The 27,685-nt window shown below is 43.9% G+C and overlaps 1 protein-coding gene across 3 annotated transcripts; it reads left to right on the plus strand.

The window, feature by feature from the left end:
- The first annotated feature begins 359 nt into the window (after window positions 1–359).
- Window positions 360–27,382, plus strand: LOC112258794 (trinucleotide repeat-containing gene 6B protein). Of its 3 annotated transcripts, none has more exons than XM_024433378.2 (21): window positions 360–1,328; window positions 3,557–3,644; window positions 3,915–3,936; window positions 5,831–6,190; window positions 6,337–9,000; window positions 9,087–9,242; window positions 9,328–9,512; window positions 9,642–9,704; window positions 17,686–17,844; window positions 18,093–18,227; window positions 18,462–18,611; window positions 18,809–18,907; window positions 19,103–19,301; window positions 19,615–19,767; window positions 19,892–20,059; window positions 20,190–20,333; window positions 23,961–24,053; window positions 24,213–24,428; window positions 24,622–24,692; window positions 25,120–25,259; window positions 25,502–27,382. In XM_024433378.2, exons 2-21 carry the CDS (start codon window positions 3,588–3,590, stop codon window positions 26,055–26,057), a joined length of 5,790 nt encoding a protein of 1,929 aa, XP_024289146.1. In that variant the 5' UTR covers window positions 360–1,328; window positions 3,557–3,587; the 3' UTR covers window positions 26,058–27,382. The 3 variants fall into 3 exon arrangements, with proteins under 3 accessions (XP_024289146.1, XP_024289145.1, XP_024289147.1); XM_024433377.2 differs by lacking the exon at window positions 360–1,328 and adding an exon at window positions 1,446–1,992; XM_024433379.2 differs by lacking the exon at window positions 360–1,328 and adding an exon at window positions 2,857–3,270.
- The last annotated feature ends 303 nt before the right edge of the window (window positions 27,383–27,685 follow it).

Below are 27,685 nucleotides of genomic sequence, written 5' to 3' on the forward strand. Positions count from 1 at the left end.
AAGGTCTCAGAGCAAGTGACGTCACAAATTGAAACGCTATTTAGCTAGCCGTTTCACATCCGTTACATATGCTAAACATAAGCATTAAACAACCTTCATTAGTTAACAGAGCATCTTTTAAATGATTGAATAATTCATAATAATACATGGAATTTGTATAGCGCTTTTCTAACAACTAAATACATTAATATTAGTAGTTGGGGTTTGCCTACATTTGCCTTTGGCCACTTAGTCACAATATAATAGCTTTTGAATGTTCTTCTAAAAATAAATCTAAAACTTATGACTGCTTTATGGTTAGGAAAAACTTTGGCGTTTAGAATGTTCCTTTCAAGACAACTGGAAACTCGAACAAAAAACGAGAGCTTATTAAAGGCGATGCATTGTCAATAAATCATCTGTATTGACAATACAGTATTTACTGCGATGCGGCCTCCGCAGAAGTCAGAGCTAACACATTTTTTGCATTTGAAGGAAGTTGTAAAGAAAGTGTGTTTGTGTATATCTAGGACAGCCCCCCATCTACTGTCAACCAATCAACCATCCACTCAATTTGACCTCTGCATGCTTCTGGAGACTCCACAATTGCGTCACACCATCCTTACCGCGCCTCAAACCACATTTTCGGGTTAAGCGTGGTGATACCTGCAGAGGTATAATAATGCCGAGGTCAAAATAACTAGGAACTCGGAAAAATACTAGGTCAAATCATGGCGTCAGTGAATTTAAGGCTGGAAAAGTCGGAGCTCTAGGAAGAGGCCGGAGATGGAATTCCGAGTTGGATGACCGTTCAAATCGATTTTCCCGTAGCAGCTCGTTTTTCCGAGTTCCCAGTTGTTTCCAACCGACTGAAGTCGGAAGTAGGAGATTTCCGAGTTACCAGCTGTTTTGAACACCGCATAACTCAATACATTTTTCATTAATGTTGACGTTTTTGCAAAATAGATTTTAGTCGCGCGATTTTGCATTTGACTATGATATTTTGTGCAGTATTTCTCAAGTGACTTGCCTAGTTTCTCTTTGAGACAGCACTTCATTGAAGTATCCCTACTGTTGACCAATCGCGGACGAGGGAGCGTAGACTTCGTCGACCGACTTCCGCTTGCCTCTAGAGAAAAATGGTGTGCCCGAACTGCTGAAAAATAACCTGCCGAAGTCCAAAACAAACAAAAACGTCACAAAATGTCATCATAATATATTCACGAACTGTTCCGTCTGGGATGCATGCGGACGCCACTAGCCAACAAAAGAGAAAAACAACAACATTCTGGAAATGTTACATAACAACAGGGTATAAAGAAGCAGTCAAATGAGGCTGGGATTTTGAGGTCAGTCTTATGATATAGATAATACATTGTGTTCTGGAAAAGGTATGATGAAGAGAAGAGGGGGAATGCATTGATTGTACTTATTATTATCTCATACAGGTGCTGACAGTAAACCAAAAATGAGAGCGGACTAGGTTATTGATGAGTTTTTGTTTTGCAACGTGTAAGTTCACTGAGTTTATGGTAGAGGTTGTTCAGTTTCCACTGTCTAGTTATGGTCCTGTATTGTTGCTTTGGCTTACAACTTTTTCTACCAAACTCGAGAAGTGTCATCTCTGATAACACTCTGGCTAATTGGATGTAAATGACGTCACGCTTGGGCGAGAATACGCCCCCTTGCTGCAGAGTGCAGATATCCATTCAGCCCCCCTCCCTCTGGTCAACAACACAAGCTGCACAGAGAAGCAAAATGGCCGATAGTAAACTAACCGACCTCACAGCGCTTTGCAACCACCAAGAGGTTATGCATGTGTAGTTTACAGCGAAAACTACATTCTTATGAAAGGATATACGTTAGCTGAATTTCTCGATTGTTAACATTTAGCCTTTTGGTGATGTTATTTCTTATTTGGTTTAGCCTTGAACTACCGTTAGATTGCTAAACTAGCTTTAGCTAAATAGGTCTGCAAGAATTTCACAAAGTACTTTATGTTTGATTCCTGAGGTGAGTAACTAAAACGATGTATCGTTAAGTTGTTCATTACAATGTTGTAAATTGTGTGTACCATTTTTTTTCTATCCATGTTAAGTCATAAGCGACAGCTAACGTCAGTCAGCTAAGTTAGCTACAGAGAACGTCACTGAAGTTTTATCGTAGCTTCTTTGGCCTTGTCACTTCAGTCCAAAAGCGACAGTTGATTGAACAGACAAGTCATGTTATGAAGCAGTATTGTTGTCGTGTGTGTGTGCGCATGAATAATTTGAGAAACACAATCAATTCAATTAACATTGCTATGAACTATTTTCGATTACCACGGAGTACTCAACTAATCAACAGTATATATGTGTGACCGATATGTATGGATTTTTTTGTTTTTAACTATGTGTGGAGCTTAGCTTTGGGAGCTGGTTATAGCAAGCCGGCAGCTGTACGTCGTGTTCCCTACTAGGCTTCACCTTTTGAGCGGCAGTTAACGACGTCAAAGTCGCTCGCACGAAAGCGCTATCTTGCAGCTAGTTAATGTCAATACTATTTTGACAATTTAGCTAGATATGTTAACACACGTTTGTGTCGTTACGTGACTTTATTCTCGCGGAGTCTGTTTCGTCCGTTTTTTTCAAGTCCAACGCCACTGGGTGTCCAGTTTGGGGCTACTCTGTACTCGAGCTCGAGGCTGGAATAGGCCTTGGCAAACGTCAGCGCGATACCACCAGGCAAGCTTCTGCTAGCTGATTTGTATTAAGTGGCACTAGCTAGCATAATGTAACGTTAGCTATTATGGGAAATGTTTTTCATTAAATGCCGCGCATAGATAGATCCACATATAACAGTTTAACTAGTCAATAAATAGTTATAGTAAAAACGAACATTATATTGCTTGCTAGCTAGTTTCTAATCTGACAATTTTGAGCGGCTTAATTTGACTGCTGTCCTTAAATTGTATTTACAGACTAGACTACTACTTGGCAATTTGGACAAGCTCTTGTCCAAAATGCCTCCCATAGCGCAAACTTGCTTTGTTTACGTTTCCCATACATACACTCAAAAGACCCCACATTTTCAGCTTACTAGCGTTTTCAGTGGAGCGCTTTTGTAAAGCTGAGTCAAACAGGGGGACTAAAACGAAATGCTACCCCGTGATACCTGACCCATCTAGCCAACTAGCTCGCTCTATCCTGCACACACTCACTCTCTCGCCATCTCTATTAGCTCGCAAGGCCTTGACCTACGTGACAATTAAATATTTCTACCAGCTAACGGGTTATTTTATCTACCAGTCAGGTACTGCCCAGTCTTACATTTCCTCTCTGTTGATGTGCATGTGTTAAATGTTTGGAGTTGTAATTGTTTGCTTGAAAATGAATAATTCAGGGTGGCTACCACTGATTGTTGCCAAGGTTGTGTCTGCTTAATTCTATAGTTCTGACAATATTAACTAATTGTGTAAGAGTTCATTTGAATAAACTGTTGATAAAACGTTTTTAGGCAAGTCGCAGCAAATGTAGGCATCAACATCAAGTTGCATATCGCCAAATGTCAATGCCCACATCCATTTAAATGTGTCCAGATAGGAGAATCAGGAAAGGGAACAGCAGTTCATGGAAGACAAGAAAAAGAAGAAAGAGGATAAAAAGAAAAGGGAAGCTTCCCAGAAGGTATATAATATCCACTTTTCATCTGGAAATTAGGCCTACATAATTCAGAGTGCTCTGGTATGTTCCTCAAAACAGAATTGTCTGGTGTTTGATCCAGTTTCATGGCCCATTGAAAGTCAGAGCCACACTGTTTTGGCTGTGTTTTAGTCGTGACAGCAATAATGATTTATTTGGCCTGCGCACCATAGTTGCTTGCAGTATTAGCACTTGACATTCGTTACAATAATGTGTTGGCTGTTTCATGGCATTGACGGTCTTCTCTACTTTCAGGTGACTGAACAAAAAGTCAAAGGTAATTTTTTTGTTCTGTATATGCAGTACCAGTCAAAAGTTTGGACACCTACTCATTCAAGGGTTTTTATTTTTCTAAATTGTAGAATAATAGTGAAGACCTCAACTCTGAAATAACTCATGGAATCATTTAGTAATCAAAGTGTTAAACAAATCAGAATATCATTTATATTTTAGGTTCTTCAAAGTAGCCACCCTTTGCCTCTGACAGCTTTGCACACTTGACATTCTCTCAACCAGCTTCACCTGAAATGCTTTTCCAACTGTCTTGAAGGATTTCCCACATGCTAAGCACTTGTTGGCTGCTTTTCCTTCACTCTGAGGTCCAACTCATCCCAAACCATCCCAATTGGGTTGAGGTCAGGTGATTGTGGAGGCCAGGTCATCTGATGCAGCACTTCATCACTCTCCGTCTTGGTCAAATAGCCCTTACACAGCCTGGAGGTGTGTTATGGGTCATTGTCCTGTTAAAAAAACAAGAGTCCCACAAACCAGATGTGGTTTCGTATTGCTGTGGTAGCCATGCTGATTAAGTGTGCCTTGAATTTGAAATAAATCAACGTCACCAGCAAAGCACCATCAAATCACCACCATGATGCACGGTGGGAACCACGCATGTGGAGATCATCCGTTCACCTACTCTGTGTCTCACAAAGCCACGGCAGTTGGAACCAAAAATCTCAAATTTGGACTCCAGACCAAAGGACAGATTTCCACCGGTCTAATGTCTATTGCTCGTGTTTCTTGGCCCAAGCAAGTCTCTTTTTCTTATTGGTGTCCTTTAGTACTGTTTTTATTTTTTAAATTTTAATTATATTAATTATTATTTAACTAGGCAAGTCAGTTAAGAACAAATTCTTATTTACAATGACTGCCTAACCCGGACGACACTGGGCCAATTGTGCGCTGGTTTCTTTGCAGCAAGTCGACCATGAAGGCTGGATTCACACAGTCTCCTCCTCTTTGGGCTGCAATCTGATGTACAGTTAACTCTAATGAAATTATTCTCTGCAGCAGAGGTAATGCTGGCAGTCCTCAATAGAACCAGTTTCATCATAGCGCTTGATCGTTTTTGACTGCACTTAAACATTCTTAATGTTCCTTATTGACTGACCATGTCTTAAAGTAACAGTGGACTGGCATTTCTCTTTGCTTATTTGAACTGTTCCTGCCATAATATGGACTTAGCCTTATTTGGTAAAATACCATCTTTTGTATACCACCCCTACCTTGTCACACCTGATTGGCTCAAATGTATTAAGAAGGAAAGAAATTCCAAAAAATAACTTTTTAACAAGGCACACCTATTAATTTCAGGTCACTACCTCATGAAGCTGGTTGAGAGTATTCCATGATGATCGCTTTGGGCAAAGGGTGGCTACTTCGGCGTCAGGTAGCCTAGTGGTTCGAGCGTTGGACTAGTAACTGGAAGGTTGCAATATTGAATCCCCGGGCTGACAAGGTAAAAATCTGTTGTTCTGCCCCTGAACAAGGCAGTTAACCCACTGTTCCTAGGCCGTCATTGAAAATAAGAATTTATTCTTAACTGACTTGCCTAGTTAAATAAAGGTAAAGGGGGGAAAAAACGTAGAATCTCCAATATAAAACTATATAATATATTTTTTTGTTTCTACATGATTCCATGTGTTTTTCATCGTTTTGATGCCTTCACTGTTATTCTACAATGTAGATAATAGTAAAAATAAAGAAAAACCCTGGAATGAGTAGGAGTGTCCATACTTTTGACTGCTACTGTACATCTGTAACACTCCTTCCTTTCATCAAACAAGATAACGATGAGAGAGGAAAAGGCCTAGTTTATATTATGTTACATAACATTATGATTAGGATGCATTCCAGCATTGACTTGGTTCATTTGCTTCATTTTCCTTAAGTGCCAGAATCAACCAAGGCCAGCTCCACGCAGTCACTAGCCACTCCTGGCTCTGTGTCTCCCAGCCCTGGCCCCACTCCACCATCGTCCCCCTGCCCTGCAGCTGGGTTCGCTGTTCCTCCAGGTGGGAACAATGCAAACCGGGCGGCTGTGGCCAACGGACAGCCCCCCACCGGAACTCAGCGCTATATGCCCAGAGAGGTGCCCCCACGATTCCGCTGCCAGCAGGACCACAAAGTGCTTCTGAAGAGAGGCCAGCCACCACTGTCCTGCATGCTGCTGGGGGGAGTGAGCGGTAGGGGAGACGCACCCCCTCTTTCACAGGGAGATGCCCCCAATGCAACCACATCTGGATCCACAGGTGGGTCAACATTGAAATGAAAGGATGTGGTTTGGATCTGTAGTCAGCAGCTAAATTAATATTTGTCCAAGTGTAATTAACGTGCTGTTTTAATCTTCTTAACATGGTCCTCAAGTTACCAAAGTATGTTTGCTCATTATCTACAGATCCCAATCTGGGTTCACCTTCTCCTTCACCCCCTCACTCTTCACCCTCATCTTCAGTTGCTGCTTCTTCAACTTATGCAAATTCCACATGGGGGGTTGGCTCTGGCAGCCAGCCCCCTTCTCAGGGCTGGGAGAAGGTGATAGTGGATGGGAGTGACCTTGAAGAGTGGCCCAGCATTGTAGGTGGGGATAGAGTGGGTACCGAGGGAGCAGAGCTGGATGTCCCCAACAACAGCAGTGCCTCACGGACTGACAAATGCACCCAACAGCATCTGAGGACAGGAGGACCAAGAGCTGGGAGTTCAGACAGTCCCTCCCCACCCCACCCTTCCCCCTCGTCACTCACTGAATGTGTCCTGTCTGGTGTCGTGTGGGGCTCTTCAAGTCAGCCTGGAATTGGAGTGGCCGCAGCAGCAACAGCAGAGGGGCCAGTGCTCAACAATTCCAAAGTCTCCTTTCTTCCTGGGACTCAGGAGAGCCCTCTTTGTGTGAACAGTGGGATTCCTGGTGCCAACTTCAACCCTAATGCCAACCCTTCAGCCTGGCCTGCCCTTGTGCAGGATGGAACGACAGGGGTTGGTGCAGCTACCACCGAAGCTGTGCCCTCATCCATCACAACATCCTTCTCTGCCAGTACCACCCATACTCATCCACTCTCCTCTGTGAATCAAGCTAGCTATCAGCACCAACTCCATGAAATGCCTGCCAGGGATGGAGCACATCTCCATGGGGACTGGGGGGGCTTGGGGCCGGAGCTTGGAGAAGGACCAAATCAAGGAGGCAGAGACCTTGTGGACAGTGGGGTTGTTGGAGGGAGCGAGCATCTCTCTGCCTCGTCATCCTCCTCCACAACCTCTTCCTCTTCATGGAGAGCTTTGCCTCCCCCCTCTAACCTCAACACAGGTGCCTCTAAGACTGATGGGTGGGACAGAGTAGGGGGAGATGCAGCTCAGGAGGAGGAGAAAGCTGGGTTGGCAGGAGATGAGGAGTGGGTCAGGGGAAATGATGTTAGCTCAAATACCCCAGTGGTATCTCAGGGAGCATGGGATGGGGCTACAGAGGAGGGTTGGGGCGTTACACAGGAGTCGACAGATGTCAGGGGTTCCAGCAACCTGGCAATAGGAAGTAGCGGTGGAGGCGAGAGCAGCAGTGGAGGTAGCGGTGGTGGTGGTGGCGGAATATCCCAGGATTCTGCCTCACCAACATTTGCTACTATGACAACAGCTTGGGACAATCAGAAAGGGGTTGATGCTGTGGGGGAATGGGCAGGTCAAGGTGGCAGAGGAAGTGGAGACCCCTCATCCTCCAGTGGAGGAGGGTCCAGAGCTGGGAGTCACAATCGGAACCATGAGCATTCCCGCCAACGCTCCAGCAACCCACCCCCCAACCCTGAAGTGGCCTTACAGAGCATGCTCAGCCGGTCAGACCTGGATCCCAGGGTGCTGTCCAACACTGGATGGGGGCAGATCCAGGTACAGCAGAATGTTGCCTGGGACCTGGATACAGGAGCAGGAAGTCAAAATGAGGGAAGCAGTTCCCCTGCATTTCCATCTCAAGCTGTTAGTTCTACTGGTCGGGCATCTACTTACCCCGCAAGCAACAGCACAATGACTACTGATCCATCTGCTGAGGCCCATATGCCTACTATGATCACTGGTCCTGGCCCTGTACCTTCAAAGGGCGGCTGGGATGACGAGTCAAATTGTGCTCCACCATCCAACATGCGGAATTCTGCTCCCTCCAGGATGCCAGTGAAAGATATTGATGGCAGCCAGGGAAAGACGAGTGGAGCCTGGGGCGACGTCAGTACTTCAGAGAGCCATGGCAAAGGCTGGGGCAGTGAGGAGCAGGAGGGGAGAGACCGCAGAGGGGGCGGAGGAAGTAACTGGAGAGATTTCGGAGAACAGGGTGGCGGAAGAGAGAGTGGCTGGGGAGGTGGTCAGGAGGAGAAGGGGACTGCAGGGGGTTGGAAAGAGATGGGTAGGGAGGGAGGTGGATGGGGACAAAGAGGGGGAGGCAACTGGGCGCAGCGTGAACCCAAGACAGTCAGTGGAGGCTGGGGGGAAGGGAGGGGCAGAGGTGAAGGCAACACGGACAAAGGATCTTGGGGTAACATAGATGAGGGAGGCCCACAGAGGAGTTGGGGAAGTGGAGGTGACATGGGCGGCAAACCGCACCAGGACTGGTGCATGAAGCCGCATTCACCACAGATACCAAACAGCCAAGCGGCAACACAGAAAGCCCCAAATCAACAGCAACACCAATCACACACCCAACAGCCACCAGGAGGCTTGGGCAGGTCAGGAGGTCCTCCCATCCAGAATCAGAACCAAAACTCGGGCTGGACTGCTGGCCCCATCCCTCAGATCCCTGTTGGGCCTGCTGAGGCCCCTGAGCCCAGCGGGTGGGAGGAGCCCTCCCCACAGTCCATCAGCCGCAAGATGGAGATTGATGATGGCACTTCAGCCTGGGGCGATCCCACCTGCTACAACAGCAAGAATGTGAACCTGTGGGATAAAAACAGTGCCCCCTCTGGTCAGCCACCACCACTTCAAGGCCAAACTCAACAGTGTCCACCTACATTCGTACAACAGCCACCACCAAGGAGACAGCCTGCGATCCCAGCTAACCGGGACTCAAACCCTGGCAATGCACCTGGAATGGGTAAGCTATGACCGATTTAGTCCTTCGAAGGCCAACAACTGGCATTTCTGGCAGATTCTTTAATCTGATATTCTCTGTATTACCAGGCCCAGGTATGTGGGGAGGGGGTGGCAACCTTGTTGGACAATCTGTGGATAATGGCACTGCTTCCTGGGGGAAGACTTCTGATGCACCATCTGGCTGGGGAGACCCAGATAACTCTAGCAAAACTGCTGGTTGGGGAAACCCCTCATCTAAATCTGGTAAGACACTTCAAGGAGCTTTCATTGTAAAGCAAATGTGTTACTCCTCAGGACATTGCATGACCATTTTTTGCATGTCCCATAGGTTCAAAGTCTGTGCAAGAGAGCTGGGGCAAAGGAGAGGGCCCAGTTCCAGCCTCTCGACACTCCAGTTGGGATGAGGAGGAGGACGTTGGTGGAGTTTGGAACAGCACAGGCTCACAGACCAGCAGCAACTACAACTCTGGTGGCTGGGGGCAAGGCCCCGGGGGAAAGAGAGGCAACATCAAGGTATTTTTGTGGTTAGGGTCTGCTTGCTCAATTGTTTTTATATCCTAAGCTGTGGAACTATGAAAGGACATCTTTCTGATTGAGGGATTATGTTTAGCTACATTGCATGTTTCTGTTTGTTCCCTAAAGGGTGGAGGTGGAGAAAACTGGATGAACCCAATGACACGACAATTCCAAAATATGGGACTCATGGTAAGCCCTATTAATTATGTCTCGGAAGAAAGGATGGTGACGATGCATTTTCTGTTGAAGGGTAGGTAGCATAAACGTAACCACATGTAAAATATGGATTTGCATTAGAATACTCATCAAAAGTCCCAATACAAAGTTGTACCTCACTTTTCAATTTTGAGTTATTACATAAAACTGATCAGAATGCCAGAAAAAATATTTGCGGGGTGTGACATGTATTGGAGGACCCGGCAAGCCAGTCTATTCCCTATAATGCAAGCCCTCTGCCTATATGCTACATAGCTTTATTCAAGCCTGTCTCAAAATACAACACTGCCTCTTTAAGACAAATAAGCTCTTTACCTGACTCTTCTTTTAAAGGTGTCTAGAAATGTACATGTTTTGTGCTTTTGTAGGAAGCAATCACTCACCTATTACTGACTACAAATTATCTATAACTTACTAACTAGCAAAGGAGCTTCCGAGTGACGCAGCGGTCTAAGGCACTTCATCTCAGTGCACAAGGCTTCACTACAGTCCCTGGTTTGAATCTAGGCTGTATCAAATTCGGTCATGATTGGGAGTCCCATAGGAGTGTTTGGCCGGGGTAGGCCATCATTGTAAATAAGAATTTGTTCTTAACTGACTTGCCTAATTAAATAAAGGATCAAAAAAAAATATGAACAAAAATGTGCACTTGACTACATGAGTACCCTTATTCTACTTCTCCTCTGGTGATGTAGAGGTTAATCCAGGCCCTGCAGTGCCTTGCTCCACTCCCATTCCTCAGGCCCTCATTTGTTGACTTCTGCAACCGTAAAAGCCTTGGTTTCATGCATGTTAACATTAGAAGCCTCCTCCCTAAGTTTTTTTTTAATCACTGCTTTTGCACGCTCTGCAACCTGGATGTCCTAGTTGAATCCTGGCTTAGGAAGGACACCAAAAACCCTGAAATTTCCATCCCTAACTATAACATTTTCTGACAAGATAGAACTGCCAAAGGGGGCTGAGTTAGCCTGCAGAGTTCTGTCTTACTATCCAGGTCTGTGCCCAAACAATTTGAGCTTCTACTTTTTTTTTAAATTCACCTTTCCAGAAACAAGTCTCTCACTTTTGCCGCTTGCTATAGACCACCTACTGACCCCAGCTGTGCCCTGGACAACATATGTGAATTGATTGCCCAACAGCTATCTTCAGAGTTCGTGTCGTTAGGTGACCTAAACTGGGACATGCTTAACACCCCGGCCATCCTACAACCTAAGCTTGATGCCCTCAATCTCACACAAATTATCAATGAACCTACCAGGTACAACCCCAAATCTGTAAACACAGGCACCCTCATAGATAAGTTCCTTACCAACCTGCCCTCTAAATACACCTCTGCTGTCTTCAACCAGAATCTCAGCGATCACTGTCTCGTTGCTTGTGTCTGTAATGGGTCTGCGTTCAAACGACCACCCCTCATCACTGTCAAACGCTCCCGAAAACACTTCAGCGAGCAGGACTTTCTAATCGTCCTGGCCCGGGTATCCTGGAAGGATATTGACCTCATTCCATCAGTAGAAGATGCCTGGTTATTCTTTAAAAGTGCTTTCCTCACAATCTTAAATAAGCATGCCCCGTTCAAAAAATGTAGAACCAGGAACAGATATAGCCTGTGGTTCACTCCAGACCTGACTGACCTTGACCAGCACGAAAACATCCTGTGGCGTACGGCATTAGCATCAAATAGCCCCTGCGATATGCAACTTTTCAGGGAAGTTAGGAACCAATCTACACAGGCAGTTAGGAAAGCAAAGGCTAGCTTTTTCAAACAGAAATCTGCGTCCTGCAGCACATACTCCAAAAAATTCTGGAACACCTGTAAAGTCCATGGAGAATAAGAGCACCTCCTCCCAGCGGCCCACTGCATTGAGGCTAGGAAACACTGTCACCACCGGTTAATCCACAATAATTGAGAATTTCAATAAGCATTTTTCTACAGCTGGCCATGCTTTCCACCTGGCCACCCCTACCCTGGTCAACACCTCTGCACCACCCGCAGCAACTTGCCCAAGCCTCCCCCATTTCTCCATCACCCAAATCCAGATAGCTGATGTTCTGAAAGAGTCAGATCAGCCAGGCTAGACAATCTGGACCCTCTAAAATTATCCCCCAAAATTGTTGCAATCCCTATTACTAGCCTGCTACATACAGTGGGGCAAAAAAGTATTTAGTCAGCCACCAATTGTGCAAGTTCTCCCACTTAAAAAGATGAGAGGCCTGTAATTTTCATCATAAGTACACTTCAACTATGACAGACAAAATGAGAGAGAAAAATCCAGAAAATCACATTGTAGGATTTTGAATGAATGTATTTGCAAATTATGGTAGCTTTGGACTTTGTCAATTAACACATTCTTATCGGCAGACTCGACAGACTTGGCTTCTCAAATGACTGCCTCACCTGGTTCACCAACCACTTCTCAGAGTTCAGTGTGTCAAATCGGAGGCCCTGTTGTCCGGACCTCTGGCAGTCTCTATGGGGGTGCCACAGGGTTAAATTCTCGGGCCTACTCTTTTCTCTGTTATACATCAATGATGTCGCTCTTGCTGCTGGTGATTCTCTGATCCACCTCTATGCAGACGACACCATTCTGTATACTTCTGGCCCTTCTTTGGACACTGTGTTAACTAACCTCCAGAGAAGCTTCAATGCCGTACAATTCTCCTTCCGTGGCCTCTAACTGCTCTTAAATGCAAGTTAAACTAAATGCATGCTCTTTAACCGATCGCTGCCCGCCTGTCCAGCGTCACTACTCTTGACGGTTCTGACTTAGAATATGTGGACAACTACAAATATCTAGGTGTCTGGTTAGACTTAACTCATATTAACCTCTTGAAGCTAGGGGGCACTATTTTTACGTTTGGAAAAATAAAGTTCCCAAAGTAAACAGCCTATTTCTCAGGACCAGATGCTAGAATATGCATATAATTTACAGATTAGGATAGAAAACACTAAAGTTTCCAAAACTGTCCAAATTTTGTCTGAGTTAAACAGAACTGATATTACAGGCTAAAACCTGAGGAAAATCCAATCAGGAAGTGCCCCTGTTTTTGAAATCTCTCTTCTTATGCATCCCTATTGTGCATTTAAAGGGATATCAACCAGATTCCTTTTTCTGTCCCTAAGGTGTCAAGTCTTTAGACACAGTTTCAGGCTTTTATTTTGAAAACTGAGCGTGAAGGATCACATTGCGTAAGTGGACAGGTGGGGGCTCTCAGAGTGAGTTGGTGTGCAATTGAGTAAGACGGCCATTGTTCCTCCCGCTGTTATGGAAAAAGCTACACTCTGATATTTATATATAAATATATATATATATATTATTTTATATATATATTAAACTACCTGAGGAATGATTATAAAAAAAAAAAAAAAAAAAACGTTTGACATGTTTATGTGGACATGAAGACTTTGGAATTTCTGTCTGCGTTGTCGTGACCGCTCCTTCCTGTGGATTTCTGAACATAACGCTACAAACAAACGTCTGTATTTTGGGTATAAAAAGAATCTTTATGGAACAAAAGGAACATTTGCTGTGTAACTGGGAGTCTCGTGAGTGAAAATATCTGAAGATCAAAGGTAAACGGTTAATTTGATTGCTTTTCTGATTTTCGTGACTAAGCTTCCTGATGCTATTGATGAACTTACACAAACGCTTGGATTGCTTTTGCTGTAAAGCATCATTTCAAAATCTGAGACGACAGGGTGATTAACAAAAGGCTAAGCTGTGTTTTCCTATATCGCACTTGTTTTTTCATGAATATTAATATTTTTTTGTAATATTATTTGACTGTTGCGCTATGCTATTCAGCGTTGCTGATAATTATCCCGGATCCGGGAGGGGTGGTTTAAAGAGGTCACATTAAGCATCTCCAATCCAAATTACATCTAGAATCTACATCGGCTTCCTATTTCGCAACAAAGCCTACTTCACTAATCCTGTCAAACATACCCTCGTAAAACTGACTATCCTACCGATCCTCGACTTCGGCGATGTCATTTACAAAATAGCCACCAACACTCAAACTGCATCCAGTTTGCTGCGTAATCACAGTGCCATCTGTTTTGTCACCAGAGCCCAATTTACTACCCACCAATGCAACCTGTATGCTCTTGGTGACATGCCCTCGCTTCATATTCATCGCCAAACCCACTGGCTCCAGGTCATCTATAAGTCTATGCTAGGTAAAGCCCCGCCTTATCTCAGCTCACTGGTCACCATAGCAGCACCCAAGCGCTCCAGCAGGTATATTTCACTGGTCACCCCCAAAGTCAATTCCTCATTTGGCCGCCTTTCCTTCCAGTTCTCTGCTGCCAATGACTGGAATGAATTGCAAAAATCACTGAAGCTGCAGACTCATATTTCCCTCACTAACATTAAGCACCAGCTGTCAGAGCAGCTCACAGATAATTGCACCTGTACATAGCCCATCTGTAAATATCCCATCCAACTACCTCATCCCCATACTGTTATTTATTTATTTGCTCCTTTGCACCCCAGTATTTGTACTTGCACATCTATCACTCTTGTTTAATTGCTAAATTGTAATTATTTTGCCACTATGGCCAGTTTATTGCCTACCTCCCTTACCTCATTTGCACACACTTTATATAGACTTGAACTCGATTGTATTATTGACTGGATGCTTGTTTATTCCATGTGTAACTCTGTTGTCGCTTTGCTTTCTTGGCCAGGTCGCAGTTATAAATGAGAACTTGTTCTCAACTAGCCTACCTTGTAAAATAAAGGTGTAATAAAAAAACATGCAGCTCTCGCTTTGATCTCAAACCAACCCTATCTGCTCATGACCGCTCATGCTGTAAACACAGTCCAGTTCAAAGTAAATGGCACAGATCCATATATGGCAATGGACCATTTGCATATAGAGCTACTGCAGCTCTGATATGTTTATGCCGTCCCGGGCTGTGTAGCGTACAGCTGAGTAGTGAGTGTCAATGCAATAGAATTCTACTCCAATGCGTTCTGCCTACATTAACATTTCTTGCATAGTTTTTGTTTTGGTATGTCACATTGAAAGTGATATGGTTCAATGTCACATTGAATATTGCATTGATTTGATCATAATTGCCACAGTAAAGGAATACGTTGATGGTGTTAACAAGAAACTCTAGAACAGTGTTCACCAACCTTTTCTGAGTCAAAAGTATAAGCTGAGATCTACCGCTCAGATTTTTTTTTTACCTACTTAAATCAACCTATGCAACATTAACCAGTTGAAAACAGTACTGTAGTGATCAGGTTTGTGCAGTAAGCTATAGGCCCAATACGTTATCACCACATATTAGCTTTGCTTGAGTTGCCCTGCCAATGCATTTTTGTTCGGGCCATTAAAAAAAATATATATACATATATATTTCAAAGTTTGAGGTAGGCTATACGATCACACTGGTAATAGATCCATTGTTGTATTACTTGTGAGACATGGCTGCGTGAGCACACATTTAAATAATTAGCTTTTTAGTTTACTGTTCTTATGGGGCCGGCATCTGATGTTCAGTCTCAGCGGAGGGAGGAGCAGCATACAGAGACTGCCTCTTAACATCCCTTCGGTCTCCCTTTCCTCCACTGACCAAAAAGGGACACTGTCTTCTAGCTGATTGCAAAACTCGAATTCCACCGCCTTATTGCACAAATACATGTTACTCCTATGAACAGAGAAAGGGAAATATTAATATTTTAAAACGACCCAAGCCGCTAATAAAAACGCAGCTCTCTATATTTACTTCCCTACTCATTCATTACTGCTGCAGTGCATGTTGTAGCACTGAGTGGAAATTGGATGAACTCTCATTTCATGGCTTCTAAGTGTTGACAGCGCTGAGTTAAACTTGAACCCACTCATAAACTCTTTGCTGTATTCGTTGGGTCTCTCTGGTCATGGTTTTGAAAACTCGTAGTATCAACTTTGCTGTAGCTTCCTTTTATGCCGGATACGTTACTGCAAACATGGTCATCTGAGCCATCCGATTGGCCAGTGGTAGACGTATAGTGCACTTTGCTCTCTGGGCCCACCGGGAAGGCAGAGATTGTGCCTGAAGACACATGAAATGGTTCAAAATGGCAACAGTTCACCTACCCGGTGCACATGGCAGCTGAATTGGGTGTGCCTACCGCCAACAGTGGTAAAAATAGGAACACATTGCTTTATCGTTAGGTTTTTATTTGGCGATCGACTGGTCGATCATGATTGACCGGATGGTGACCACTGAACTTTCTAGAGCAGTGAAGCTCAATCTTGTGCATCTCTCTGTGGGTTGATATTCCTGTGTGGCAATCCCAGGGAGCTGTGTGGCATGCACACAGTTTAGAGGGACCATTGGTTAGCACTGCTCGAGTCAGCCAGTTGCTGTCAACACCTAGCTTACAGCTACATTAAAGTAAACCATAATTTTGGAAATACAAAATGCCATCTAACCAGTTACCTTAGCAAGCCAGATAATTTGATGGCTAGCTAGCAGGCTAACAATCACCACTGTCGACATGGCTAAGTAGTAAGCCAGAGAACAACTAGTCTAGCACAGGGAGGAACCCACACAAAAAAAAGCCAGGAGATATAAAGTAAAGGGAGTGGAGACTTAACAATTTACAGCTGAGTTAGTTACCAAAGAGCCAAGGAGAGGGAGAGTCTGCATACTAATCCAATAGTGATTTATAGTGCGGTAAATCCACATTGACACGGTTTATCTCATCACTGCTGACACTCAATGTACCAGTAGGAAATCGAGCAGCAGGACGGTCTGGGGGGCCAGAACATATATTTTTTTTATTTTACCAGGTAAATTGACTGAACACATTCTCATTTACAGCAACGACCTGGGGAATAGTTACAGTGGGGAGGAATGAGCCAATTGTGAACTGGGGATTGTTAAGTAACCGTGATGGTTTGAGGGACAGATTGGTAATTTAGCCTTGACACTGGGGTTAACATCCCTACGATAAGTGCCATGGGGTTGTAAATGACCTCAGGACATTAAACGGGTGTCCTTCCTCTATCTGAAAGACTGCACCATACACAGGGTAGTGTCCCCAATCACTGCCCTGGGGCATTGGGATATTTTTTAGACCAGAGGAAAGAGTGCCTCCTACTGGCCCTCCAATCACCACCTCCAGCAGTATCTGGTCTCCCATCCAGGGACTGACCAGGACCAACCCTGCTTAGCTTCAGAAGCAAGCCAGCAGTGGTATGCAGGGTGGTATAATGCTGGCTGATAATTACAAATAATTTGTAGTCTGCAAATGATCCACGATAAGCCCAAACCGATGTGTTTGACTAAAACAATCATTTCAAACCTTGCTTACATTTTTATACAATCACGTCTTTTTATTATGCTTAGGAATACTTGGAACAGATTTCCAAAATTTAAAAATCACAACTTATTTATTGGTGTTTTTACAGTCTTATGTCCAAAAATGAACCATAGACATTTTTTTATTTTTTGCATACAGAACATGCCCCAAATAAGGCCACCAGTTGGGGAACCCTGAAATAGAGCTTGCAGGCTTCACAAACAATGCTCGGCACAACACCTGGTTTCATTATGAATCCTGCCTTCCACTGGTTATACTAAGCCATCGAAGTCCTCCGGGGTGAAATGAGCACCGCATACAGTAGATGTGTGCGCGGTTCCCATACTCCACCAAACACACAGGAGTAGAGGGGTTGCAGTTTTTGGCATGAATTTGTGGTTTCTTATTAGTGGATGCACTTAGTATCTCACCATGATTTGGAATGTAATTACATGCTAGCTTGGCTAGTAGCTAATGTTAGCCAACTGGAACTAGCTAGGTAGCATAGATTCTCAAGATGATGTTCTGAAGAGGTTTTAAATTACGCTAAAACATAAGTGTTTGTAGTAATGGTTAACCAGATCGTGACTACTAAGTCTTTGATCACTCTTACTTTGAGTAAAAACTGACGCTTACTACTCTTTTAATAGGGCGAGGACTTGAGTCTTGATAAAAAGTTGGAAGGAGATAAGAGAGGGATGAACGACTACAGCTGTGAAATGCGGAGAGGTGGAAGAGGTGGCGGAGGCTACCGTATGCCCAGTTCCAAAGACATGGGGCCTGGAGACATGGGACCTTACAGTGACAAGGTAAGTGAGTCATACTCCTGTCAAGCGGTTCAAGGTGTCCTTGAAGCTGTGCTAAGCAGTGTTTGCATGGTCTGTCGATTGGCCTAGGTGGAGGAGGCTAGATATGTTGACCCTATCATTAGCTAGCCAGCTAACATCAACTAGCTTTTTTTGTCAACTAACTTTATAGATATTTTCATTTTATCAGCTCTCACTGTTCCTTTTTATCATTTTCATTTTTAACTGTACTCTTCTGTATTTCGTTCCAGGTGGGGGGTCATGGTTTATTTGGTGGCAGCGGTGGGATGCCTCCGTCTCGGGGAATGCGCCAGCCTGGGATGCATCCCATGAACCCCTCCCAAGGGTTACGCGGACAAGTCCCTCATCAATTCTTGTCTGCGCAGGTACGTTGCCTGTGTTGTACCTCATGAATATGAATGTTTATTTAGAAAGTTGTTCCACGTTGGGTATGAGCAGGTGCTCCAAAAGTCAATAACAATCTTTTCTAGCTTGTCTTTTAGATTACCATTTTGGAATATTGGCCAGGTTGTCTAACAAAACTCTACATTCTATATCCAGAGAGCATTTTTCTTTCTCCAGTGTCCACAATGCTAATACACATTTTTTTCACGTCACAGGTGCCGGGTCCCATGTTAAAGCAGATACCCTCTCCTGGCAGCAGTGTTGGAGGAGTAGGTGTCGGAGGAGGGGTGTTCCCACCTCAGCTCTCGCCACAGCAACTTGCCGTGCTTAGTAACATTTACCCTCATGTGCAGCAATTCCACCTGGTAAATATCGTCTCCGCCTCGATGTTGTGGTTCAGGCCGTCTGAACCGTTTATCACAATTTTCAAAATTGCTCAGTAATTCAAATAATCTTGTATTGATTGGATATTAAGTAATTGCAACTGTAAAACTGCTACTACACTAGCTCTCTCAGTGGAATAGAATAGTAAAACTACTTTGTGCCTGCCAACCCCCCCCAGGCTTGTCAGCTCCTTCTGCAGCAGCAACAGCAGCAGCAGCTCCTGCAGAACCAGAGGAAGTTGCCCCAGCCTATACGCCAGCAGACTGATCCACAGCAGGTACTGAACGTCCCATAGTAGTGTAGTGCCTTATCACTATACCTATAGCAGTTCGGACTAATTTAAATATTAGATGCAATAGTTGTGCTAGACTTTCAGTATGTAGTAGCTTTCTAGCCAGCTTGTCTTTAGTCTCTTGATGCAGTGTTTGTGTACATATTTTTCAGTCTTTTCTCTTACCCTATGTCTCCATAGCTGGCTAGGATCATGGCTATTCTGCAACAACAGAGACAGCAACAACAACAGGGAGTGGTAGGCGGAGGCAGTGGGAGCTCCAAACTGTCCCCATCTCTTGGAGGGGCACCAAAACAGCCGATGGCAGACTCGATGCCCCACCCTGGTATGGGTGGCCCCTTGTCAGATCTTCATGCCAAAACACAGGCGATGTACTCTGGTAAGTTGCTTAGGTTTGGTCTTCGTTATTATCTCTCTAACACATTTCAGTCCAATCTGTCAGTTTAGAGCAGTCTACTCAGTATGACGTCAAAGGCAAACCATTACTAAATCATATCCAACTAATTTGTGTAAACAGTAGCTCGTATATCACTGTTGCCGTGACGAAAGTCTTTCATTTAAATCACCTAGCAGCTATTCCGTGATGTTCGATTTCAGGGGGATTACACTGGCCCAAGTTTTATCAACACAGCAATCTTTGCTCATGACTGCAGTGAATGAACCATCTGACCATGTTTTTTCTGTTATATCAGGTCTTGCTCCTGGAGGCAATCTGTCTGGGCTGGAGCTGGGCTCCATGGTGGGGGGGGTGAAGGATGGAGGAGGGCAGCAGTCCCGCTTCAAATGGATGATGGAGGGTCACTCTCCGGCCCCCTCTCCCCCAGATACAGCCCATCACAAGAATGGTGAGTCATTAAAATCCAATGTCTTGCTAATTACATGAATAATCATACCTATATAAAGCCATAAAAGGAAAAGCCATGTCAAACTGACAAATGATTTGTGTTTTTGTCTTATGTGCTATTGCAGGTCCTTTACCCATGGCCATGAAAGTTCGAGAGGGCTCCCCATATTCACAGTATGAGTTGCTCGGAGTTGATGGGTTGGGAATGACCCCTCAGGGCCCTTCTGACAACTGGCACCGTACCCCTGGAAGCAAGATGGGCACCATGACTGGGACATCCAGCTGGCCCCCAGGTAAACTGCTTTCAGTACCCCAAGTTCCTAATGCACAATTTTGAAATGCACATATGAAACATTGCAGTTGCAAAAAATGTCAATATTGCCAGGCTCAGTAGTCTTCCCTGTGTTTTTTCTGCGGTGACAGAGTTCCAGCCTGGAGTGCCCTGGAAAGGCATCCAGAGTGCCGACCCGGAGTCGGACCCGTACATGACCCCTGGCAGTGTGCTGGGCTCCCATGGACCCTCCAGCCTCAGTGACTCTGACCACCAGTTACTGCGAGACAATACAGGTACTCACTGTTTAATCACTGCTTCTGTATAAGTATTGAATGAGATTAAACCTATTGGCACACCTTGGGCTGTTGCAGTGACTGTATTAATGGCGGTCACGAGGGCAGTCAAACTGCCTGGTGGGAAAAGCATCCTCCATTTGCTATTTAAGTGCATAGATTACTTTTTTATTTATCCCGCTGCCCCTGTTTTGGTACAGGTGCAATGGTCTGTTCTAAATCAAAACAAATTTCACCAATATATGTTATTTAGAATATGTAAAGATAAGATTAAATCAAGAATAGTCTGATTGGGGGACAATTAGGGCTGCAAAGCTTCTGTAAATTTTCGGACATTTTCCATGGGAAGTTGAGCCCTGGAATTTTGCTTACATTCATCAAAAAAGTTAGCTTATAACAGTGAACCTTTTTTGTGGGATACACATAAGGCAATTCTAGGTCATATGGCATATTTTGGTTAAACCATCCCCAATTCAATGGAATTGCAACCCTCTGCATGCACAGTGCATTCTTCCATCACATGTAGAGCTGATTCTCAAGATCTTGCACACTAATGAGATGCTGTTGAGCCCTTTCTGGTAAGTTTTCATTACTGTACTGGGTGGGGTGGATATATTTTATGACATAAATTATTTTTTATTAACTAGTAAGTAGTAGCCTACAGCAAAGTGTTTAAATTATTTCGAACTTGTTAGCAATTTCTGCAAGTTAGTTTTTGTTTCCATGTGGGTTTTAGTTTGCTTGAGCCTGTTAACTGGGGAGTGTTAATTCACCTGTTTCCATATGTTTCATTTTAAACCATTTATCTTACAAAGGAGTTGTTTAATCTAACTGCTTAACTATTTATCTGGACATGGAATTGAATTTGTTTTTATTTACTCTTTTTTTTTTATTTTTTTTAAATCTTTACAGGAAAATGCCATGGGCACTATCTGATGTGTGGAGACATTTCACTGTAGCTAATGTAGAAGGAAAAGCTGTGTACATTTGCAAGTACTGTACCAAATCATATGTGAAGAATGCAACAGATTAAAAATAATTTGGCCAAGTGCATAAAGTTCCCTCACTGTTCACAACAAGCAACCTCTGACAAAAGTACCTCTACTTCTATTCGAGGTGAAAATGACAAATCCGACATCTTAACGATAGCAACAGCTCATGGTCCTCAATGGAGGAATGTAGTCAGAGAAATGCTGATGAATGTCTTGCTCAAGCTGTGTATGCAACTGGTTCACCTCTGATGCTCACAGGCAATGTGTATTGGAAGAGATTTCTGAATGTACTTCGCCCAGCATACACCTCTCTAGGGCAGTACCAAAAAATAGGTACTGCCCTGCCCATTTCACTGTTTCTCCAAGCAGAGGAAACTGCAGTTCTGAAATGCATCAAAAAGCGTGAAGACTTCTGCCAGAAGCCCATACACGCCGCAGCGTACATGTTGGAGCCCAAGTATGCTGGCAAGAGCATCCGGTCTGGTGCAGAGATCAACAAGGCCTATGGTGTCATCACTACCGTGTCTCGCCACCTTGGCCTGGATGAGGGAAAGGTTATTGGCAGTCTGACGAAGTACACTTCCAAGCAAGGGCTTTGGGATGGAGATTCAATATGGCAGTTGTGCCAACATATTTCATCAGCCACCTGGTGGAAGGGACTTTGTGGATCTGAGGCTTTTTCCCCTGTTGCTTCCACCATCCTCCAAATCCTACTAATATTAGCCTCCTCAGAGCGCAACTGGTCCTTGTTTGGGAACATACACACCAAAGTACTCAACAGGCTGACCAATACAATGGTTGAAAAAATGGTGGCCATCCGGGCAAATTTGAGGCTTTTTGAACCTGACAATGAGCCATCCTCAAGGTTGGAAAGTGACAGTGAAGATGAGGCCTCAGTCTGTTCAAGAGGTGGACATTGAGGAGGTCTGGGAAGAAGACATGGAAGCCTGAGAGGAAGACGACCAAAGCTTTAGTTTCTAGACTATAATTTTACAGATGAATGTTGAAAATGTTTTTGGGAGATGCAATGGATCATTGGGGATCATTCAATATTCCCTTTTGTTCAGTGAAAACATCCCATGTGAAGAGTCAATTCATTGAATTCAACTTCAATTTGTAACTAAAACATTTGTAATTCTATTGAAAGGATTTAATCATTTACAATTGTCTGCTAATGGTAAGGTTTGATTCTGTCTCCATATTATATGGTAAATATATCCAATGCAAAAAACACATTTCACGTCTTTGGCATCATTAGATTGAAGACTGTTATTTTATCAAATCAATTCTCTGTAATTAATAGTAGTGGGTAGTGGGTGTGGACTGAAGTGCGGTAAAGACAAAGTCACTACACAGTTGATAATTATATTAATTGAAATGCTAATCCTTTGCCCATGAACACACACTCATTTGGGAATAATTGCAATCAATATATATTTACTCTCAGTGTGTCGTTGTGATCTCTGATGGAATCGTCAGTCCTTCTGTTGGGAAGTCTTTTGTGGATACCATCCAGAAATGTTCTTATAAATTAGATGTTTCGGCTGTTGCCAATGCTCCACGTGGTATGGTTGAAATTCAACAACCATTACAACCTTAGCTTAAACTTGAGTTTTTTTGTGGTCTCTACTCAAACCTTTGCCCCCTCAGCTGACTGAGGTAGGCATGGTCTGAAAAGGATTTCTTCAGGTGGGGGTTTTATTCATAGCAGTAGAAAAGGGCTGTCCCATGAGCCAGATCATGTCTGCTCATGGGGGTGGGCCAATGACTTAGTTAAACTTTTTAAAGGGAATACAATCCTCTCACATAAGGGTTTAACATAGCATTCCATCATTTCACAAATGGTTTAATCTTTACTCATTCATTTTATACAATAATAACTCTGTTTATAATGTATAAACAGAGTTATGGTAATGTGGCTGTATTGTCTTTCATGAGGTCACAAACATGAAACAAAACAGACTGGGTCGTAGCTGGCTTCTCCACTGTTTACGTATTCTCCAAAACATGGATATTTTTTCTGTGATGTAGAAGAAATTCATTTGTTCTACTGTGAAACTCTCTCTCTATATACTGCATGGACAGGAGAGTCTCCTCCAGGAATTTACAACCTGAGATAACAGAACATGTATGTAGGAGCGCGAAAGAGGGATGCCACGATCTATACCCAGAAAGGGCCACGTCATGACACACGTTTAAATGGTATTAATATTAATTTGTATATATTCCCCAAAATGTGCAACCCTAGTGACAATGTTAGCCTATCACTTGTAAATGATCACTTGTGAAAATGTTTTAATAAGGTTTGTATCACAACTAAAGTGGCCAAATAACTTATTCAAATGAAGCACATTAATCTGCTTTAAAAGGGGTGTAGAGCCTAACTGGCATACATGAGCAGCGAGGGAGTTCGCATCCCCACAACTGGGGATGCAACAGCACAGGTAGCGTCATTCTCTGATATGAACAACTTTAAGGTCTAGTCCAATAGTTGAGACTGAGCTGCTAACCAAAGCTCTGTAAATTGATTGAAATGAGCAATGTTTCCCTTGTGTTCTGGGGAACGCTACAATCCTGGCAGAGTTTGTGAGTGAGGAGGAAGTGGCTCTTGACACATCCTATCTCTCTGTTGCAGGGCCAAACCCCTCCCTCAACACCTTGCTGCCTTCACCAGGTGCCTGGCCCTACAGTGCCTCAGACAACCCCCTTGGCAATGCACACAGCACAGGTAGTGACATTCTCTAATATATGAACAGCTTTAAGGTCTAGTCTAATATTTGAGAGAATGAGCTGCTAACCAAAGCTCTGTAAATTGATGATATATTGAAATTAGCTGTTTCCTTTGTCATTTATTTTGGTCTGTTGAAAGTTGTGCTTGTTTCCTCAGCAAAGTACTCTGACTACAAACCCAGCTGGCCCCCAGAGCCCATTGGACACAATAAGCCGTGGAAGACCAGTCGCATCAGTTCCCAGCTGCCACGCCCCCCTCCTGGACTGACCAGTCAGAAACTGGCCTCGACATCCCTATGGGGCAGCGGAGCCCCGCGTTTGACCAGGGGCTGGGGAGAGGGCGGGGGCAGTCAAGATTCAAGATTTGGGACAGGTAATATTATATATCTGGATCAACCCTGTAGTGATTTTAACTGTTTCCTGGCTAACTTGATACAAAACCATTTATAGCTGTTGGGTTTTCAGAACTCATTGTAGTAAGATATTTATTAGATACTGGCTTTACAACAGAAAAAGATTGAAAGACTACCCTTTGTTTCTGACTGCCCTCTTTCCCTCCTCCGTAGGCTCAGCGTGGAATGATGGTGTGGCCTCCAGAGGCAGCTGCTGGCTACTGCTCAGCAATCTCACCCCTCAGGTACAGATGGAGAGAATTGATAAAGATGTTAGCACTAGCACCTATGAGCAGAAGGATGGGGGGGGCCTATGGATTATGTTGTGGGTGATTTGGAATTTTATGTTTTCTGACCCATCATCGAAGTGGAATTTATCACAGCTATTAAATAAAATGGCCATTGAGAGAGAGGTGGGTGTGAATTTCTTATTCATCAGCATTCTCCTTCAGTGTATCCTATATGCAAATGAGCCGATGTCATGCGTGACCCAAGTGTAATTGGATTGTGAAGTTGGCTGATCCATTTAATCAATTAAGTATTGCATGAAAGGGCTGCTAAGGGAAAAACAGAATGGGGAAATGTTTAATTCCACTGCCTACCCTTTTACAGTCTCACACTTCCCCACCACAGACACACTGGTATCCCACTACATTTTTTGTTCTCCTACAGATTGACGGTTCCACGCTACGGACTATCTGTATGCAGCACGGCCCACTGCTGACCTTTCACCTCGGCCTGACCCAGGGCAGCGCCCTGATTCGTTACAGCACACGTCAGGAAGCAGCCAAGGCCCAGGGTGCACTGCACATGTAGGCTACTACCCCTCTACATACTAACAAACGCTGTGCTGCTGCCTAGTGTAATGCTAAATGCCTGTAATTAAATATTTACAAATTCGCCCTAATGTTAGCTCCATGCAGCATGTTTTTTTAATTTTATTCTTTATTTTACCTTTAGTGCTGAATTGGAGCCTGATGGCCATTCAGTTAGTACAATTTCTACTACTTCACCTGTTTTACAGAAGGACACTGACATATTTTGTTTTCTCCAGGTGTGTTCTGGGGAACACCACAATCCTGGCAGAGTTTGTGAGTGAGGAGGAAGTGGCTCGCTATTTTGCACATTCCCAGGTTGGAGGTGCGGAGGGGGCCAGCCCAGGGGCAGGGGCGGCCCAGGGCTCGTCAGGAACGCACACAGTGGTGTGCAACAGCGGAGGGGGCTCCCCGGGGAGTGAACGAGCAGCAATTGGAGCAGGAAACAATTTGGGTGGAAACAGCGGTGGAGGAGGGGTTCTGGGTAGTGTGGGGCCTTCCAGCTCCGGCTGGCAAAGTTTGGATGGTACGGGCAGCTCTACAGAGGCCACCTCAGCCCAAGGTCCTGGGCTTGGTATTTTTGCTCAGTGGAGCGCCAACGGGGCTGGGAAGGGGGTGGGGGGTGGGGTGGGACGGGTAGAGGCAGGGAGGTCTGGGCTCTGGGGTGGTGTGACCCCAGGTTACTCCAGCAGCAGCTTGTGGGGTGCACCCCAAATGGAGGACAGGCAGCAAATGGGCAGCCCAGCTGCCCTGTTGCCTGGTGACCTGCTGGGAGGAGTGGCTGACTCCATCTGACACACCTTCACATAAGTATATATTTAGACACATGACATACACTGGGAAACACAAATACATATATAAAATTGACTAAATATAACCACGTAAACACACGCATACATATAACTGACTAAATATAACCACGTAAACACACACACATATATATATATAAATGACTAAATATAACCACGTAAACACACAAGCAGAAATGTGAGACATGCTTACACACATTCTCATGGCCAGACTTAAGCTATTCTATAAACAAATGCAGGGACTGTTAGACGTGTAAGGCCTTTTTCCACAGATGAAGATTTCAACTGCTAGACTTGAACCTGAAAAATTAGTCTGTTGGTCTGAGAGACTGGCTGGATTGCATTGTGCTTAGTAGGTGATTTGATGACAGACTTACATGGACATGCACACACCAAATACAAACTAGCCTTTGGACAGATGGGCACTGTAACAGCATTACTCGCATCGTATAGGAAAACTATGTGATGCAGGACAACCTGCAGTTTCCATTCATGCCCCTTTATGGAGACTGAATCAAAACATGTGCAAACACACCGCTCTGATTGATGACAACTATCTTATTGTGTATGTTAGTTTCTGTTTTGTATGGTTGTTTTTATTTTGAACAGTGGAATACTGAAATGTAATTGTTCCTTTCAAATGCTGACCTCCTACTGTTGTTTTTCTCTCAATCACGTTTGTTACTGTTACTATGATAATTGTTGAAACTCTGGCAGTATGAGGGAACATTGCATTTCTCAGAGAGTGGGATACTGTGTGTGGAATTGTGTGTGTGTGTGTGTGTGTGTGTGTGTGTGTATATGAGTGAGAAGGAGACCAAGTGATAAACCCCTGTGTGTGAATGTGAGGATAATGTAGTGTGCATGTTACTGCCTGTCATGATTAGTGTGCGAGGCTGCTTACAGAAGGTCTAAAAATCTGTTTTGAGTGCATTCGGTATACTGCTGACTGTGTTCAAGAACATTGGCACTAATGCTTAGTTTTTTTTCCCCCTCATTTTAAGATTATTTTTTTTGCAGACTGTCTTTTTTATTGTCCGAACTGCAATAATAAAAATTTTAATGATACAAAGAGCTGAAGGCATATGTATTGAGAAAAAGGACATGCCAAATCTTATCAAACTGTGGAGTGGTGGGGGGTTGTTTACAAGACACAGAAAAGAGTTACCGTGCGTTTATATGTTTTGTGTATCGTTTTAAATTAAGACAGGCTTTAACACTCCTGTTCAGTGTTTCGTTTTGAGATTTTACAAATAAATTTATTTAAACAGAGAACAAGATTACTAATAAAGATGAAAGTATTGGCTTCTACTTGTCTTGTGGTCATTGAGAATTGTCCGTCTATACAGAATGGCCTCTTATCCTCAGGTGTCCCAACACCGTTCACACACGGGTTCCTGTGTCCACTCCATGTCGCACACACTCAAATAAGCCGGTGTCCATCTGCTATGCCGTCTTAACCAATCCTATTTACTGTACAAGCCACACAGCCTGTAAGAAGCATGTACTTCTCCACTGAGCTATCATTTCAATCCTATTTACTGTACAAGCCACAGCCTGTAAGAAGCATGCACTTCTCCACTGAGCTATCATTTCAATCCTATTTACTGTACA

The sequence above is a fragment of the Oncorhynchus tshawytscha genome, linkage group LG09, assembly GCF_018296145.1.
Source record: "Oncorhynchus tshawytscha isolate Ot180627B linkage group LG09, Otsh_v2.0, whole genome shotgun sequence".
NCBI classification, from domain to species: domain Eukaryota; kingdom Metazoa; phylum Chordata; class Actinopteri; order Salmoniformes; family Salmonidae; genus Oncorhynchus; species Oncorhynchus tshawytscha.